General features: G+C 35.8%; 2 protein-coding genes across 2 annotated transcripts in view; one reads left to right on the forward strand and one right to left on the reverse strand.

Annotated features, from left to right (window-relative positions):
• LOC148948162 (palmitoyl-protein thioesterase 1-like) overlaps window positions 1–12,963 on the reverse strand; it is a 46,093-nt gene extending 33,130 nt beyond the window's left edge. The window contains exons 1-2 of the mRNA XM_089095209.1: window positions 12,866–12,963; window positions 6,280–6,389 (exon numbers count right to left, since the gene is read on the reverse strand). Of these exons, the coding sequence (XP_088951335.1) occupies window positions 6,280–6,389; window positions 12,866–12,962 (207 nt within the window). The 5' untranslated portion in view covers window position 12,963. The remainder of the gene's footprint in view (window positions 1–6,279; window positions 6,390–12,865) is intronic.
• Window positions 1–18,995, forward strand: part of LOC148948161 (palmitoyl-protein thioesterase 1-like) — a 635,005-nt gene that overhangs the window by 89,398 nt on the left and 526,612 nt on the right. The window lies entirely within an intron of this gene.

Consider the following 18,995-nt stretch of genomic DNA (forward strand, 5'->3'; position numbering starts at 1 on the left):
AGGCTGGAAATACAAAACCAAGTCTTAGGCCAGTATAGAAATACAGATGAGAGGGTTAAAGGACTATACAAATTACCGGGGTCATAAGGAATATACAAAGAAAGCACAGACAAGTCAAATCATTAAAAAGCCAAACTAATGGAATCAAATTGTAAGCTTCAAAGAAGACAACTTCAGATTAGACTAAGAAAGCAAGGACAAGTCAAACCCCAAAACAGCACAACTAGACATATCCATCCATAACTTTTAAACAAAGCACCGTTGAAATAAACAAAAAAAAATCAAAGACAAGCCAAACTATGAAAGAGCAAAATCAAATGTCCCTCACCATAACTTTCAACCTAAGCAGCTTTGCAATGCACAATTAAAGCGCAGGCATGTCACCCATGAAAAAGCCAAACTGAACACATTAAATCATGGCTTTGAAACAAGGCACTTTCTGAATACGCAATGAATGTACCGAAAAGCCAAACCATCAAATAGAAAAACTGAACATATCTAATCATATCGTTCAAACAAGGTACTTTTGGAATAGACCAAGAAAGCACACACGCATGTCCAATCATGAATCAGCATAACTAAATGCTCCAAACTATAGCTTTTAGACAGGGCAACTTAGGAATAGACATTGAAAGCACAGACAGGTCAAACCATAAAATTACGAGATTAAGCATGGGAAACCATTATTTTCAAACTGGGCATCATTGAAATAGATAAAGAAAGTTTAAATAGGTCAAATCAGGGAACAGAAAAACTAAATATATCAAACCATAACTTTCAAACAAAACAACTTCTGAATAGACCAATAAAGCACAGATAAGTCAAACCAAACTAAACATTTGCAAACAAAACGACATTCCTGTCGCTGTATGACACCTTGGCTGCTTCCTGCTACTACATGACGCTATGGTGAACCTCTACCTCTACGGAACGACGTGACTAACCACTAATACATTTCTACACCGTGCTGTAACGCAACGCAAAGACGTAACTCTGGCACTGAGTGGTACCGGAAAGGTCTTTTTGCTTGCGTAGGTTTGTGCATCACACGTTTCTTGAATTCGGGATTTCTTGAATTTTTGAAATCCAGAATTTAAGAATTCTCTTCGTGTATTCCCTGTATTTTAAGTTGTTCTATGTTTGAAAATAACCTTTAAGTGTTTTTGAGTTTAAAAAAGCCTGTCTAACGAATTTTTCAATTAAAAATTCTGCAAGTTTCTTCCTTCTTTAAAAATTCTGCTGAAGGTTTTTTTTTTATTCGAAGGTTCCCTTTATGTCTTCACGGCTTTTTCCCAAGTTCTTTTTAAAGTTTTTACCTAAATTTGTTCCTGAAAGACTTTCTCATGCTATAAATAAGCACCTAGCTAAATTAAAGAGGTAATATAAAAAAAACTGGAAATATAAATATACTGAAAGATTGTATAAAAAAAATAAATGGCCAGACTCGTACGTATTTTTTTAATAAAAACAGAATTTATAGAGGCCTCATTGTTTGAAAGTTATGATTTACCATTTTTAGTAATGAAGTTTCATGGCTTGAATTGTCTCTGCTTTCTTTTTCTATTCCGATAATACCTTGTTTTAAAACTATGCTTTAGCTTCTTTCTTTGCCTCGTTGTTAGTAGTCGTAAGTTTAAATAGCATATACAAAAATAATAAATTATATCTAACTCAACATGATTAAATTATTGAAAAAGGCATAAAATGAAAACCCCATATTCGAGAATTGAGGCACGAAATCAATCGAATATGAACACTAATACTAGTATATTTTAGCAATACAAGATGAAAAGCAAAAATAAAAGCTTTAGTTATTTAAATCTGAAATTCAGAAGATTACCTATCAAAGTTTTATTCTGTATTGGTTATAAGACTAAATAACATATACGAAAAAAATTAAACCACTTATTACTAAGGATTAATAAATTTTTGAAAAGAATTTGAAAATTCGACCTCCGAAAATCTGGAAAAATCACATGTTAAAGGGGAAATCTCATGTCACAAAATCAAATGCTTGTAAAGAAAGGCTTGAAAAAATACGATATCAAAATTGTGCTGGCCAATCTGAATCTTCAAGGCTTGGAAATTGGTGGAGCTTTTATAAGCTCTTTCTTCTTGTTTTCTTTGTTTTCATTTTTTTTAACCTTAGATAAGTCGTGAAGCATTCTTGATGCTGTCGTTTTCCGAGTAACAACTTCAGCTGACCCATCAAGTGTAGTAATTATAATCTGATCACCATAATGCTCAAGAAACTTTTTTTTTATGTAGACCTCCGAGTAAGCTTCACAACCGGATACTGTCTTAAAATCAAAAAGATTATCCAATGTCACTTGCTCTTTGTCATTTTCTTTATTACAACACCTCTGGTGGTACACCGCATCTGTCGCATGAAGATAACTGACTGAGCAAACTCGTCTTTAGACGTCTATCCCCCACTGGTCAATTTTTTTATATCTGGTTTATCAGTCTCGCTAAACTGAGCCATGATATGTCTGAACGTTCGAAAGCTATTACAAAACCTCTGGTGGTACATCGCATCTGCCGCATGAAAATCACTTATTGAGCAAACTCGTCTGTAGATGGCATTCCCCCACTGGTCATTCTTTAGTTCACAAAGCTCTCAAATTCTCATATCCATGCCAGTTGAATGTACCAGAAATGCTTCATATCCATTTTTATAAGCAACTACAAGGTCTACAACTGCGGCGCAAAAAAGGCAGCGCTTCTTGAAGATGAATTGCGATGAGGTGGACTGTAATGTGCAACGGTCGGAATGGACTTTTTCAAGAAACAAACTCCTTCGAGAAACAAGTGATTCAATCGACTTCTTAATGCAGTAATTTTTACGACTTTATTCGTGAACTTTCCGATTTAAACTTACAGTTCCAAAATTATCCTATCTATTAAGAATTGCATCATTTTTTCTCGGCACCTTCCTGATCTAAGACACCCTCCCACTCCCACCCCGAAAAAATTCTAGGATACGGGTCTGAATTCTATAGTTACGTATGGAAGGTCGGGGTTGATATTTTTCTTTCTTATCAAAAGAAAGAGAGAGAGAGAGAGAGAGAGAGAGAGAGAGAGAGAGAGAGAGATAACATTAAGAAGAAGAAGAATTGAACATGAAGAAGAAGGAGAAAAAAATATGAGATAAGATTGAACATTCCGCTGAAATTCACAAGATATCTTTTTTTTTCTTATTTTATTCGGCTAAATGCTGCTTTGGTAAATTTGAAGTGGTCAAGTGGGAGTTTTTTTACAATCAGTCTCTTTGCTTATTGAATATAGAAACTGATTCATGAGTTAAGATTTAAGATTAAAATCATTTAAGATTTAAGACTCATGGTCGTAAGCAAAGAAATATAACAATCATCAAGTCTTGCTCATGTACGGTAGAACCAGACACCGTCCGGTTCAATCCCCAAAAATATTCGGATCATCCTTCCATTATAATCTGAAAGAGCAAGCCGCCTGGCTTAAGAGCATTATAGAAAATGTTGAGAATGCCACTTTTTCTCGATTCTAGAATGATTAAATAAATAAAAAACAAGTTTGTTTAACTGAAAGTAAGGAGCGACATTAAAATTTAAAACGAACAGAAATTATTCCGTATATGAAAGAGGCTGTCCCCTCCTCAACGCCTCGCTCTTTACGCTAAAGTTTTTTATTGTATAAAAAAAAATAGAGTTGTGAGAAAGTCAAACTTTAGCGTAAACAGCGAGGCGTTGAAGAGGGGATAGCCTCTTTCATATACGGAATAATTTCTGTTCGTTTTAAGTTTTAATGTCGCTCCTACTTCCAGCTAAAAAAACTTGTTTATTTTATTTAATTTCTGAACGTTTTTGAAAAAATACAGGTTTTGATTTTGGCTCACCGTACATGAATAATTAAAACAAAATTTGCATATTAATCTACTTTTATTTGGTTAAATGGCTTTCTCCAAAGTTGTTTAATTTTATTTATGAACGTTTTTATTAGTAATAAATATGCGTAACTTACGAATTAACTTACGTAACGAACTTCTATGTTCATATATTTTAAATACGTATATTAGGGGGTTTGCCCCCCAGTCAACACCTTGCTCTTTAAGCGAAAGTTTGAATTTTGTTCCAATTCTTTAAAAATGACCGCTTAATCACAAAGGCGTTAATTAGAATAAATAGCTCTTATGAAAGTACTAAAAAATCTTTGGCTTAAAGAGCGAGGTATTGACTAGGGGTTGAACCCAATCATATATGTAATATCTTCTGTTCGTTTAAAATTTTGATGTTGCTGCTGTTGCAGTTAAAAAACTTGTTTTTTTTATATTTAACTTCAGATCTTTTTTTAAATAATGCTGGGAAGTCCGGCGTCCCCTTCATATCAATGTCCCTTCCCCCATGAAAACTTCCTTCATGGAAAGATTCCCACATAGCCCCCGACCCCCCCCCCCCCACTACCAGGAAAAATCTCCATTGAAAACGTCTGTATACTTCCCAATAACCAATACTATATGATAGCATTGGGTAAAGTTCATAACTTTGAGCCCTCCCTCCGAGAGCTTCGGGGGATAAGTCATCCTAAAAGACATACTTATAATATTTTCGAACATGTTGAACAAAATGGCTATCTCAAAATTTTGATCGGGTGACTTTGGGAAAAACATGAGTGTGGGAGGGGGCCTAGTTGCCCTCCATTTTTTTTAGTCACTTAAAAAGGGCACTAGAACTTTTAATTTCCATTCCAATGAGCCCTCACACGATATTCTAGGACCACTGGGTCGATACGATCACCCCTGGGAAAAAAAAAAAATAAAAAAACACGCACCCGTGATCTTTCTTCTGGCAAAAAATACAAAATTCCACATTTTTGTAGATAAGAGCTTGAAACCTCTACAGTAGGGTTTACTGATACGCAGAATATGATGGTGTGATTTTCATTAAGGTTCTATAACTTTTAGGGGGTCTTTCCCCCTTTTTTCGAAAATCAGCCAAATTTTCTCAGGCACGTAACTTTTGATGCGTAGATCTAAACTTGATGAAACTTATATATTTGAAATCAGCATTAAAATGTGATTCTTTTGGTGTATCTATTTGTATCAAAATACCGTTTTCTAGAGTTTCGGTTACCATTGAGCCGGGTCGCTCCTTACTTACAGTTCGTTACCACGAACTGTTTGAAAAGAGAATTTACAAAAACAAGAGAAAAACTTTCCGGTATCATATTTACAGCTTAAAACACCAATGTTCAAGGTGCCAGACAAAATGACCTACCTAAAACAGTTTTTGCAGTTAGACTTTTGAAAGGATCAATCAACTAAACTAGGAATTCTTCCTTCTAACATTAAGGTTAGATGGCACTATTACTAATTTTTGTAGAATTTTTCACCGAATGGCGTCTGAGCATTTGAGAGAGTTTGGTTTCACCCCGATCACCCCTATGTAAAACCGGGTTTCACGTTGAGCAATAGTAACTGATCAATTTAGAGTTTGTTTTTGACAACTTCACAAAACATTCTTGTCATACCGTACATATAATTATAAAGTTGCGGTTACACACGTATATCTCAATCATTCTAGTGGAGAAACAGTATTTATTGACAATAAAATGCATCTTTACTTTTGTTTTTTTTTTACTTTTACTTTTTGCTCATAATAAAACATACCTATCACGTCCTTAAATAATTTAGCTATGCTCCGATATTAGCTTGGCAAAACCTATCATGGATTTTGTATACAACTACAAAGTTAACTAGAAGCCAAAATGGATCAGTAAGCAAACTGCTTACACATTCTTTCAAACTCGAATGTCGGCGAAATGGACCAGCTTGTTCTTGCACGGATAATTTTGAGATGTGTTCAAATCAATTTATTTGATTGGGCGTGGCTCTAATATTTTTAAAGGCTATTTTCTTTTTGTACAAAAGGTGGCCTCGCAAAATTTTTTATCGAAACCTCAGGTTTGCTATTTCTTTTGTTCGATGGCTAGAAATTCACCGAGTTTGGTTCTGTCTTTAATTCATTTTTTCATTCTTCGCTATTGTCGTTTGTTATGTACGGCCAGTTTCTTCACAGAGCGTATTAAGGCCATTACAAAAAGGTTTTCGAAAGGAATTACGGTTTAGATCCTAGTCTGACCAAATCGTCAAACACAAAAGTGAGAGAGAGAGGGGGATAGAGAGAGTAATAAATAGAGGGATGGAGAGGGAGGGAGGGAGTGAGAGATATAATAAAAGGGGAAGAGAAAGGAAAGGCGGAGACAGAGAGAGAAAGAGAGGGAGAGAAAAAAAAGAGAATATACCCTTGCAAAGCCATCACCTATGGAGATTGAGTGAACATAGACGCCATCTATTTCTTCTTCGATCACATTTTTGATTCGGCCAAGAAAATGTGGATTACAGCAGGTATCGCCTAAAAAACGTGGCTTAAAGTACCAAGGAGATTAGAATAAAAATATCTTTTGCCTACTAAGAGTTATGTTACTTCTATTCAGACCTGAAAACTACAAGGTTAAAAGGGAACTAGAACCTTGTAATTTCAACCAAAGAAGCCTCCTCTAAAGTCCACACAGCCACCTTTTCTATAGGAAACTTTTATGCCCCTTGGGTATAACTTACCACCCTTGCTCTCCACACTCTGGTGGATATCGTCAACCCCAAAGGCCTTGCTATGTGATTTTTGACTGTTTTTGAACAAATGGCCATCTCAAAAGTACCTATCGAATATATTTGGAGGAAATATGACGTGAGAGAGCTAGTTGCCCTCTGATCACTGTGACTCTTAAAAAGAGCACTAGAACTTCTGATTTCGAATCCAATCAACCCCCATCGAAGTTTATATTACCAACATTTCCATGAAAACCTTATTTGTTTACATGTTAGTTATGTGCTACATTGGTCATGGGCGAAGGCAGGAAAGGCAGGGAGCATGCCCCCCTGGCAATTTGGACTATAATATTTTTACAAGAAAACCAAAGGAAAGAGAGTAGAAGAGAGAAAAACCATGAAAAAATGTGTTGCCATATTGTTGGCTGCCAGCCAATAGATTTTGACGCTTAATATGGAAAATATAAGTTCTATTTTGTGACTGAGTGACCCCTTTCCAGTTTTCCACCAACATTTTTTTTGTATGATTTGGTTGGAGTAGCAAAAAAACGTCAAATTAAAAAATAACGATCCTTGCCAAGGACGAAAGTATAAGAGCCTAACTATTGATAACATTAAATCAAAGAATCAGCTTTTTATTGTGATCCTAAATACATATTTGTTTATTAGTAAATATTGCAGTTGTTATTACACAAGAAAGTTCATATAATTATAGAAAACACAAGGGAAACAACTTAATAAGGGACAGTTTCCGTGAAAATATGCCGTCAACTTTTGCTTGCATTGGAAGAGCATCCATGATATACTTTTTTCATTGCGTTTAGAAAAATGTGTGTCTCTAAGCCTCATTAAGTAAAAAAATGTTTTTTTTTTCAACTGACAGTGAGGAGTAACATTAAAATTTAAAACGAACAGAAATTATTACATATATGAAGGGTTTGCCCCCTCCTCAAAACCTCGCTCTTCACGCTACAGTTTTTCGGCATTTTAAAAAAGTTACTTATTGTTCTAATTAAACGACTCTTGTGTTTAAGTCGTTTTTAAGGAATTGAAACGAAACTTAAATTGTAGTGTAAAGAGCGAGGTGTTGAGGAAGGGGTAACTCTTCTCATATATGTACGTAATAATTACTGTTCGTTTTAAGTTTTAAGGTTGCTCCTTACTTTCAGTGGAAAAAGCTTGTTTTTTTTTGTTTTTTTTGATCGTTTCTTAAACGGTAATGCTAGGATATCTCGCTCCACCTCCACAGGCAAATTCCGAAAAATTCAATCCTTGCGAAAATTTACCCCGGACAATTACCAATAACATCACCAAGCGTAAAATTGAATCGGTAAAGACAGAGCAAGACATATGAAGAAATTTTGTATAGGAATTCTGGAAAATTCACTACAGTGTAAAATTTCCCCCGAAAAGTTCGTCCCCTGGAAGCTTCCCTCTACATGGAAGATTCTCCCCGTGGAAAATCCTCCCAGCAGAAAATTCTTCCTCCCCTCTCCACCCACAAAATGCATGCTTACTTCCTAGTAACAAATACTATACGTAAACAATGGGCACAGTTTATAACTTAAAAACCTTTCCCCAGGGGCCATAGTGGGTCGTTTTATCTCCAAAGACTTAGTTTTTGGGCCTTTCAACTCTGCTGAACAAAATAGCTATCTTAAAATTTTGATCGAACGATTTTGGGAAAAAAGTAGTGCGGGAGGGGCCCTAGTTGCCCTCTAATTTAAAAAGGGCACTAGAACTTTTCAATTTCATTAGAATGAGCCCTCTCCCGATGTCCTAGGCCCACTGGGTTGATACGATCACCCCTGGGGTAAAAAATAAATGAACATGTATCCGTTAACTTTCTTCTCGCAAAAAAAGACAAAATTCCACATTTTTGCAGATATGAGCTTGAAACATTTACAGTCGGGTTATTTGATACGCTGAATCTGGTAGAGTTTTCCTACTGGGAGGATTTCCCATGGGGAGGATCTTCCATTAAGAGGGAAGCTTCCAGGGGACGAACTTTTCGTGGGAAATTTTACACTGTGGTTAATTTTCCAGAATTCCTATACAAAATTTCTTCATATGTCTTGCTTTGTCTTCACCGATTCAATTTTACGCGTGGTGATGTTATAGGTAATTGTCCGGGGCAAATTTTCGCAAAGATTGAATTTTTCGGATTTGCCTGTGGAGGTGGAGCCAGATATCCTAGCATTACCGTTTAAGAAACGATCAAATATAAAAAAAACAAGTTTTTTCCACTGAAAGTAAGGAGCAACATTAAAACTTAAAACGAACAGTAATTATTACGTACATATATGAGAAGAGTTACCCCCCTCCTCAACTAAATGATTGTTTGGGACTTGATGTTTAATTTCTTTTAGTTCTCAGGTATATTTTCAGTCTACACCTTAATTATTGGTGATAAGGGGGGAAGGAATAATAGTACTGGCCTAGTAGTGACTAAGTTTGTTCAGGCAATGTTTGATGAAATTGTGTACAGAAATTGAATAATTTTTTTTTCTTAATTTTTAAGATAATAATAGTATTTAAATTCCTCTTTTTCACTTTCCTTAGCACTTCTCAACTAAACTGAAAAAACACAACTCAAATAAAATTCTCAAATTTGGAAAACCCTATTTTCCGTGAGTTGGAGGTTTTTCTCCATGGGGGAGAGGTGTTTTTTGAGGGGTGGGAGGGTGGCGTATTTTCTTGGGCAGTATTTTCCGTGGGGGTATTTTCAGGGGGTATTTTTGCGGGAGGGTATTTTCCTTGGGGTAAACACCTAGAACCAAGCAATACATACATCAAGACTAAGTCTACACTGCCTTTCCATCATACAAAGAACAAAAGGTAAAACATGGGGAATTAATCTAAGGTAGTGAACTTTGTTATCCTTAATAAATATTTCGGCTTAAAATACAAGGGTTATTCTCAGCAAAGCATATATAAAAATAAAACAAGACTTGCAAATAAAGAGCTATCAGTAAAACTAATATTCAAAGTTAAAACAGTCCCAGAATCATTACTTCAAGGAAGTTAAGCAAGAACTTTAGTCCTAAATACTTTCTTAGACCAAACTGCTTTTCCATTTACGAAAAATTAAGCTTTAGTCCTGGAGTTGAGTCCATAGTAATTCTAAATAAAAAAAATACATTTCAAATATATTTTCTTACTAACGATATAAAATGCAAAATTATTAGGACTTTCAGGAATGAAAATTTGGTATACTATCGGTCCACGTTAATTCGTTTTGTTTTTCAGTAATTTGGCTATAATTGTGATTTGTTTTTCTTTTTTTATGTTATGAGAAATAAAAAATCGCTGCTGAAACAAAACTCTGTTTTCAGTACCCTAAAGTTTAAACTATAATCTGGTCCTTAGAAAGCCCAACCACTCTTTGTGGTAGATTCTGCTCGTTTGGAGTTTGACTTGGTTATCTATTGCAATTTCTGTTTTGAGTTTAATTTATTTGTTGATAGTGATTTTTTTTGCTGTTTTAAGTTTGAAAAATTGTTTGACTTTATTTCTGCTCATCTTTGGCTTAGTGCAGCTCTTTATTCTTCTTTGATAATTTTTATCGAGGAAAATGTTTTTAAAGTTAATAGAAAAAAAAACATACGATGTAATTTCCCTTTACAAATGCTAATAATCGACGTTGTTGCATTTTGCCCTATCCTCCCCGTCATAATTGGACCAGATATAGCCCAAGGTTAAATAAAAATGTTAGGCCTAATGATTTTTCTTTTGTTTGGCCATACTAGGCATAACGAAACAAATTTTGATGATAAATAGGCACAAAAATAATGCAAAATCACAAGATCAGTAAAATTATTGAGGTGGTGACCATCATATTTGATTAAGTGTTTAGCGAGGAATAGAATGATGATATTTTTTAATCTAGTGTTTCGTGAAAGCGGGAATGAATACTGACAATTACCAAACATTTACGAACTCCTGCCCCGTGAGCCTCTGAAAACTAGGCGTTAGAGGGGAGAGTATAACTAAAGAGAAAGCCAACCCAAAATTTTAATAAATCTAAGTTTCACAACGTATTGAAATCAGAGTTTCAAACAGTTCGTGGTAACGAACTGTAAGTAAGGAGCGACCCGGCTCAATGGAAACCGAAACTCTAGAAAACGGGATTTTGATATCAACAGATACATCAAAAGAATCAAATTTAAATGCTGATTTAAAATATATAAGTTTCATCAAGTTTAGTCCTACCTATCAAAAGTTACGTCCCTGAGAAAATTTGGCTGATTTTCGAAAAAAGGGGGAAAGACCCTCTAAAAGTTATAGAACTTTAATGAAAATCACACCATCATATTCAGTGTATCAGAGTCTAGAGGTTTCAAGCTCCTATCTAAAAAAATGTGGAATTTTGCATGTTTTGCCAAAAGAAAGATCACGGGTGCGTGTTTATTTGTTGTTGTTGTTGTTTTTTTTTTTTTTCTTTTTTCTTTTTTTTTTTTTTTTTTTTTTTTCAGGGGTGATCGTATTGACCCAGTGGTCCTAGAGTGTCGTGTGTGGGCTCATTGGAACAGAAATTAAAAGTTCTAGTGCCCTTTTTAAGTGACCTAAAAAAATGGAGGGCAACTAGGCCCCCTCCAACGCACATTTTCTTCCCAAAGTCACTCGATCACAATTTTGAGGTAGCCATTTTGTTCAACATGGTCGAAAATATGATAACTATGTCTTTTAGGATGACTTAACCCCCCGAAGTCCCCGGGGGGAGGGCTGAAAGTTATGAATTTCACCCAATGTTAACATATAGTATTGGTTATTGGGAAGTATAAAGACGTTTTCAGGGGGATTTTTCTGGTACTGGGGCAAGGGGGTGTGTCGGGGGTTATATGGGAGGATGTTTCCATGAAGGAAGATTACATGGGGGAAGGGAAATTGCTATGAAGGGAGCGTCGGGTTTCCCAGCATTATTAAAAAAAGATCAGAAATTAAATAAAAAAAACAAGTTTTTCAACTGAAAGTAAGGAGCAACATCACAACTTAAAACGAACAAAAAATATTAAGTATATGATTGGGCTCACCTCCTAGTCAATACCTCGCTCTTTAAGCCAAAGATTTTTAGTATTTTCATAAGAGCTATTTATTCTAATTAATGGCCTTTGTGATTAAGGGGTCATTTTTAAAGAATTGGAACAAAATTCGAACTTTAGCTTAAAGAGCAAGGTATTGACTAGGGGACGAACCCCCTAATATACGTATTAAATATATATGAATGTAGAAGTTCGTAAGTATTCGTAAGTTACGTATATTTATTGCTAATAAAAACGTCCGTAAATAAAATTAAACAAGTTTCGAGAAAGCCATTTAACCGAATAAAAGTAAAATTAATCTGAAAATTTTGTTGTAATTATTCATGTACAGTGAGCCAAAATCAAAACCTGCATTAATTCAAAAACGTTCAAAAATTAAAAAAAAACAAGTTTTTTTAACTGTAAGTAAGGAACGACGTTAAAACTTATAACGAACAGAAATTATTCCGTATATGAAAGGGGCTGTCCCATCCTCAAAACCTCGCTCTTTACGCTAAAGTATGACTTTCTCGCAACTTTATATTTTAAACAATAAAAAACTTTAGCGTAAAGAGCGAGGCTTTGTGGAGGGGACAGCCCCTTTCACATACGGAATAATTTCTGTTCGTTTTAAGTTTTAACGTCGTTCCTTACTTTCAGATAAAACAACTTGTTTTTTTTATTTAATAATCATTCATAGTGAATAGCTCATAATGGGACATGCATTCCATGCTATCGAGATTTGTGCAGTGTTAAATTGAAAAATGATACACCACTAAGATGTGTTGTAGCAGGACCGGATGGAATAGGTGCCAGGCTCGATTGTATTTTTTTCGGGGCCCTCTATATATATATTAAATATTTAAATAAAATAAATTAGTAGTTTGCGCAGTAATATATGTATAGTAGTTTAATTCAATAAATTTGACATAATGTTTTACGGGCATCAATTTCCTATATTGTAAAATATATTATATAATAATAAATACATTAATAAAACCCGTCCAGCAAACTTAAAATAAATATATTTTTAATTATTTGAATAGCTCGTAATTTATCCCTCATCGTCAAAATCAATTTGCTTTAAGTTTCAAGATTTTTGTTGTTGTTCATTTTGATGGTAACACAGAGGTCTTTCAAATGCGGGGTCCAAAAGGACACAACCTCTCTAATTACCCTTTATCCAGCCCTGGCCGGGCTTAGAATAGGTTTTCCACTTATTCAGACATTTAATTAGAATATTCTGAGTTCAAAAAAGTACCTATGCCATGCCACATAACAATTGGAACAGGTGAAGTCTGAGATCCTTGGAAACATTGAAAAAGAACAAATAATAACTGTCCAAGAACAAAAAGCATGTCTTAAGGATTTAGACTGCGAGGATTGTCTGAAAAGTTTCTAGGCTTCACGTGAAAGTGGCAGAACCTGTCAATAAAGATTGGGTAATGGGATTGCGCAACTTTCGACAGGATCACATCAATATTTTTAGCCATTTTGGACAAGCAATTACAATATGATAATCACTTGAGCAAATTAATGTAAGAACTCTAATGAAAAAAATAAAATCGAACTGTCGTTAAATTTTTGTTTTCTAAAGCAAAACGCCAAGGAAGTCCAAGATGAGTTAGATGTTGTGTCCAAGGACTCTGCACTATATGCACTATGGCTATATTTTAAGCTTCTGAATTCTATTGTGGCCAACCCACTTTGGTATACAATGAACTTGACCAAACGGTGCTAGATGACCCTTGATTTAAGGCGAGAATGATAGCAGAAGAGATGAACATGTTCAAAGACGATATTTCCACGTCTACGAGTTACGATTTACGCATGGAAAAGCTGTCTACGCGTTAAATGTCACGTATACTCACGTTAGACCAAAAAAGCTCAAATAAACGTTTTGAACGCTTTTTCGTGCAGTTTAGGCGCAACAAATCAGGGGTTTAGCGTCAATTATTTACTTTATATCAAAGACAAAAACAAGATGGGGAAGGGGCTCGTCACCACCCCTCCCCCCCAAAAAAAAATTATTTTTCTTAAGTTTTTGGGATTATCCAATTTATCATATAAAGTTAACTGATTTTATTTATACCCACCTCGCCCCCCCCCAAAAAAGATATTATTATTGGCCCCACTCATAAAAAATGTGCATACGAACTTATTATATTTGAAAAGTGAGTACATCAGTCGGTAGCCAGAGCAAATGATGGCAAGTCTATTTCGAGGATAGCCATGGAACTGTATTAATCGATTATATCCAAAGAGGAAAAGCCATTACAGTTCAGCTTCATATAGCCTTCGTTATTCATATAATATCTGCATTCCTCCTACCCCTACTATGCGGTCAGATTTCAATCCCCTCATTGCTTGTCAACAGGTGTGGATTTCCCTACCATTTTCAGTACAGAGACCCCACTCGTTTGGGACTTTTAAAAGGATTCTTAAGGACCATTTAGTTAAGATGGTTGTCTTCTCTGCGTTTTGACTCTTAGGCCTCGGGTATGTTCTCTTTTTATTCTTGCCATTTGGCTATTGGCCACATGCCATTTGGCTATTGTTCTCTTTCCTTTCGTTTTTAGTTGTTGCTCATATTGATTTGTTATTGTTGTTGTATCCCCCTTGTATCCCTGGCAATTGAGCCTTTCGAGGGGTTTGGAGCAATGGAGCAATGGAGCCTTTCGAGAGCATTGCATTTTAAATCTGCATTTATTGGTGAATAAATATTGGTGAATATTATTGGTGAAAAATGCTCTGCCTCGTTACTTGACAAATTGAAGGAAGAAAACAACAAAATTTGAAGAAAAACAAAATTATGTTTCATTAAGATAATATGTCCTGTCAAACCTAAGCCATTGCCATGGCTAAATCCATGAATTATAGTCTGAACTGGTCTGAACTCGCTCGGAGGAGATTTTTACCAAGAACGGTGGCTGTCACCTATGCAAACAATTGTTTTGCAAAGAAAAATGACGAGTTCTATTTCGACGGGTTCTTAGGATGGGAGCATCGCCGGAAAACGTGTATAGACTTACAAGGAGATTATGTAGAAAAACACAATAAATTTAAAGAAAAAACTTCTTAATTCTTTTAGGTCGGGAAATTTTCAGATATTTTTTTTAATCGCTTTACCCTAAATAAAGCTCACTAAAAGCAAGATTTCCATTTAAGTTTTTACGGACAAAATGACAAATAAAACGGTCTCCTCAGGCCTTTTAAATTACTACTAAAACTACTAACAATTCTGTGCAGCACTAAATCACCTGAGACCAAAAGAGCTGCGCACACTCCTCCTCTACCTTAATTGATTAAAAAATGCATCTTTAGTCCCTCCCATAAAGTTGTAATTTCCTTTAAATTCTGTCTTTTGACCTCTTTCTACCTTTTTCAAGGAAAACCTGCTTTGTGCTTAGCCCCAAATGGATTTAAAGCCGTCCTGGCAAAGTGGACGTGCGCTAGGTTGAGAATTCTTTGTCCAAGGGGCATGGGTTCGATCCCTGGCGTGGCCAGTTATTTGGTTTGGGACGCGGGTCAATGGTGCGACTCTGTAACCTTAGCCAGAGTCGACCCAGCTCTAAAGGGGAACCTGGAAAAATATGGAGAAGGTAAGCAGGAAGGGTGTGCGAAAGTACAGGCTGGCTGACCCCCAGCCCCCATTGCACTTCCTGGGTGAAGGGCCACGAAACGGAGATCAGCACCGCCAGTTTGGACCTTATGGTTCTAGTGCTGTTATACTTACTTACTTACAAATGGATAACCAAACGACACAATATTTATTGATTCATCCATAAAACGTGACATAGCTATCTTACCCTTTCGGTACTTATCTCTTATAGCCACCACACTCAATTTCTTGGTCTATGTAGAACTGGTTTCTTTCCTTGTTTCATTATGCACTCAGTGATAATCATCTTGGCGTGAGAGGAAAAACTATAATGTAGTTATGATTCTAATTAAGTATTTGAGTTGGTATTTTGGTTAGGTTAGAAACCATTTAATATAATGCGTTCTGGGGGGGGGGGCGGATTTCCATAATTCTCTGTTGTAGTCTCCATAATTATTTTTTATTAAATTACTTTATTTTCCTCATAATTAGATATGTTCCATTAGGATTAACCCAACTTCACTTCTTGAGTGCGGTGGCTATAAAAGGTAGGCTAAGTACCACCCTTTCTTTATATAAGAGGTAAGTACCACCCTTTCTTTATATAAGAGGTAAGTACCACCCTTTCTTTCATGATAACCATAGAAAGTTGATTCCACATTATTTGTTCAAGTAATTTTATGTGTACATAAGTACCATATTTTCCTTAGGTTTTTGAAACGCCCACTTTCACCAGCCATATTTGACCATGGTCATTACCATCTCTTTCGTATTCTAATAGCGTGTTAAAGGTAATTATTCGGCAAGAAAAAAACACCTTACCTACTTTATTAATTTGAACGAATAAGCCCATGAACAAGGCTTTGGCCATATTCACTCATTGGCACTCTTCCAAATACCTAAGATAAGCAATTCACCAACCAAAATTAACCGAAAAGTAGGATTTGTGGTCATGTAATATTGTAATTAGTAAATAAAAGACATTATAAACTCAACATTAAAAGAACCTTAAATTAAACAAGTTATTTCAAAGTAATCTTAACCAAATTGATTAGCCGTCCAGGTTGAGTGGTCGGCACGCTGGGTTTGGAATTCTTTGTCCGAGGGGTACGGGTTCAATTCCTGGCGAGGCCGGTTGCTTGGTCTGGGACTTGGGTCAGTGGCGTGACTCTGTTAACTCAGTCAGAGTCAACCCAGCTCTAGAGAGGTACCTGGTGAAATCTGGGGAAGGTAAGCAGGAAGGCTGTAGGAAAGCACAGGATGGCTGGCCCCAACCACCTATTGCACTTACTGGCTGAAGGGCCACGAAATGGAGATCAACAGCGCTGGTTTGGATTTAGTGGGTCTTGTTCCGTCATACCTATTTTTTACTTGCTTTACCTAATCACAATCAAATAGGGCTCATCATAGAAATATATAGCCTTAAACATATCACTCTAAAGTTGTGGCCCAGACATAGTAGCGCGCCAATCAAAAACTGGTGGATATGATAACCTTATTTTTCCAACTATATATACTTGGAAAGCCTTTTCAAAAGCAAAAAATCAACCTTCGCTGTAGCTATTCTACCGTCTACATTTGGAGTACGGTATCAATCAATCAATCCATCAATTTATTCACCCAATAAATTTACAAGAAAAACGCTTTAACATAGAATCCCCCGTAAGGCTCTATGGCCAGGAAAAAAAACAGAGGAAAAACAGAAATGACACAAATACTATCACCATGAATTTTATGAAAAGTGAAAGACGCGCACGAAAGAATGTAGAGAGACTGCAAATCAAGTAACGGGCTAGTTGGGTTAGTTTTAGAACAATGTTTCCTGTATAAGCCTTCTTGCCTTATCATATTAACTAAAAAAAAACTTTTTTTTTAACTGAAAGTAAGGAACGACATTAAAACTTAAAACGAACCGAAATTATTCCGTATATGAAAGGGGCTGTCCCCTCCTCTACGCCTCGCTCTTTAAGCTAAAGTTTTTTATTGTTTTATAAAATAAAGTTGTAAGACAGAGACAGACTTCAGCGTAAAGAGCGAGGCGTAGAGGAGGGACAGTCCCTTTCATATGCGGAATAATTTCTGTTCGTTTTATGTTTTAATATCGCTCCTTACTTTCAGTTAAAAAAAACTTGTTTTTTTTAGTTAATTTCTGAACGTTTTTGAATTAATGCAGCTTTGATTTTGGCTCACCGTACATGAGTAACTAAAATGAAATTCGTATATTAATTTTCCTTTTTTTGGCTAATTAGCTTTCTCGAAATTTTGTTCTGACGTAACTTACGAATTGAGTTACGTTACGAATTTCTATATTCGTATGTTTTTAGTACGTATATTAGGGAGTTCACTCCCTAGTCAATGCCTTACTCTTTACGCTAAAGTTCGAATTTTGTTCGAATCACAAACCCCTGAATCACAAAGGCCGTTTAATAAGAATAAATAGCTCTTTTAAAAGTACTAAAAAAAAATTAGCTTAAAAAGTGAGATATTGACTAGAGATCCAATCCCGTTAGATATGTAACCACTTTTGTTCATTTCAATTTTTACTGTCGTTCCTTACTTTCATTTAAAAAAAACTTGTTTTTTTATTTAATTTCCGATCGTTTTATAAATAATGCTGGAAAATCTGGCACCCCCTTCATAGGAATGTCCCTTCCCCCAAGGAAACATCCTCCATGGAAAGATCTTCCCCCGTTGCCCCTACTCCAACCCAATACCCCACTAAAAAAAATTCCTCCTGAAAACGCCTGTATACTTCCCAATAACCAATACTATATGTAAACAATGGGCAAAGTTTATAACTTGCGGACCTTCCCCTGTGAATTGTGGAGGATTAAGTCATCCTCAAAGACATATTAATTAGATTTTTCACTATGTTGAACAAAATGGCTATCTCAAAATTTTGATCGGGTGACTTCGGGAAAAAAGTGAGCGTGGGAGGGGGTCAAGTTGCCCTCCAATTTGTTGGTCACTTAAAGGGCACTAGAACTTTTAGTTTCCGTTTAAATCAGCCCTCTCAAGATATTCTAGGTCTACTGGATCGATACGATCACCCCTGGAAAAAAAATAAAAAATAAAATAAAAACGCATCCGTGATCTTTCTTCTGCCAAAAAACACAAATTCCACATTTTTGCAGATATGAGCTTGAAATATTCTACAGTACGGTTCTCTAATACACTGAATCCGGTGGTGTGATTTTCATTGTGATTTTTCATTTCAAGTTCTATGACTTTTAGGGGTTGTTCCCCTCTTTTTTCAAAAATAAGGCACATTTTCTCAGGCGCATAACTTTTGATGGGTAAGACTAAACTTGGTGTAACTTATATATTTGAAATCAGCATAGAAATCTAATTTACTTGACATATCTATTGGCATCAAAATTCTGTTTTTTGGAGTTTTGGTTACTATTGAGCCAGGTCGCTCCTTACTTACAGTTCGTTACCACAAACTGTTTGATGACTTAGAAAGTGGTTTCAAAAAAGAAGAGAAAGTTGGCGTCCATATTGTAGGGCAATAAGAGACGCAGGACGTAACTAAGCAATGGAACAGAATTTTTAAAACTGATCCAGGAGAAATGCGTTTTAGCTTCCTCGAAATTCTAAGACTCCTTGAGATCTTCATATTAACCACGGTGCAAAGATATAGCAGTAAGTTTACCGCAGATAATTTCTGGCTCTTCATTTTCGGTGCGAACAAACAGCTCCTCCCACTTGTTCTTGCATTAGCGCGTACAAACAGGTCCTCTCATTTGATCTGCCATCAGCGGTCCAATTACCCTGGAACAGGTATTTT

The sequence above is a fragment of the Artemia sp. Qi Xiang Cuo genome, chromosome 10 (assembly GCF_049724085.1).
Source record: "Artemia sp. Qi Xiang Cuo chromosome 10, ASM4972408v1, whole genome shotgun sequence".
Taxonomy (NCBI): Eukaryota; Metazoa; Arthropoda; class Branchiopoda; order Anostraca; family Artemiidae; genus Artemia; species Artemia sp. Qi Xiang Cuo.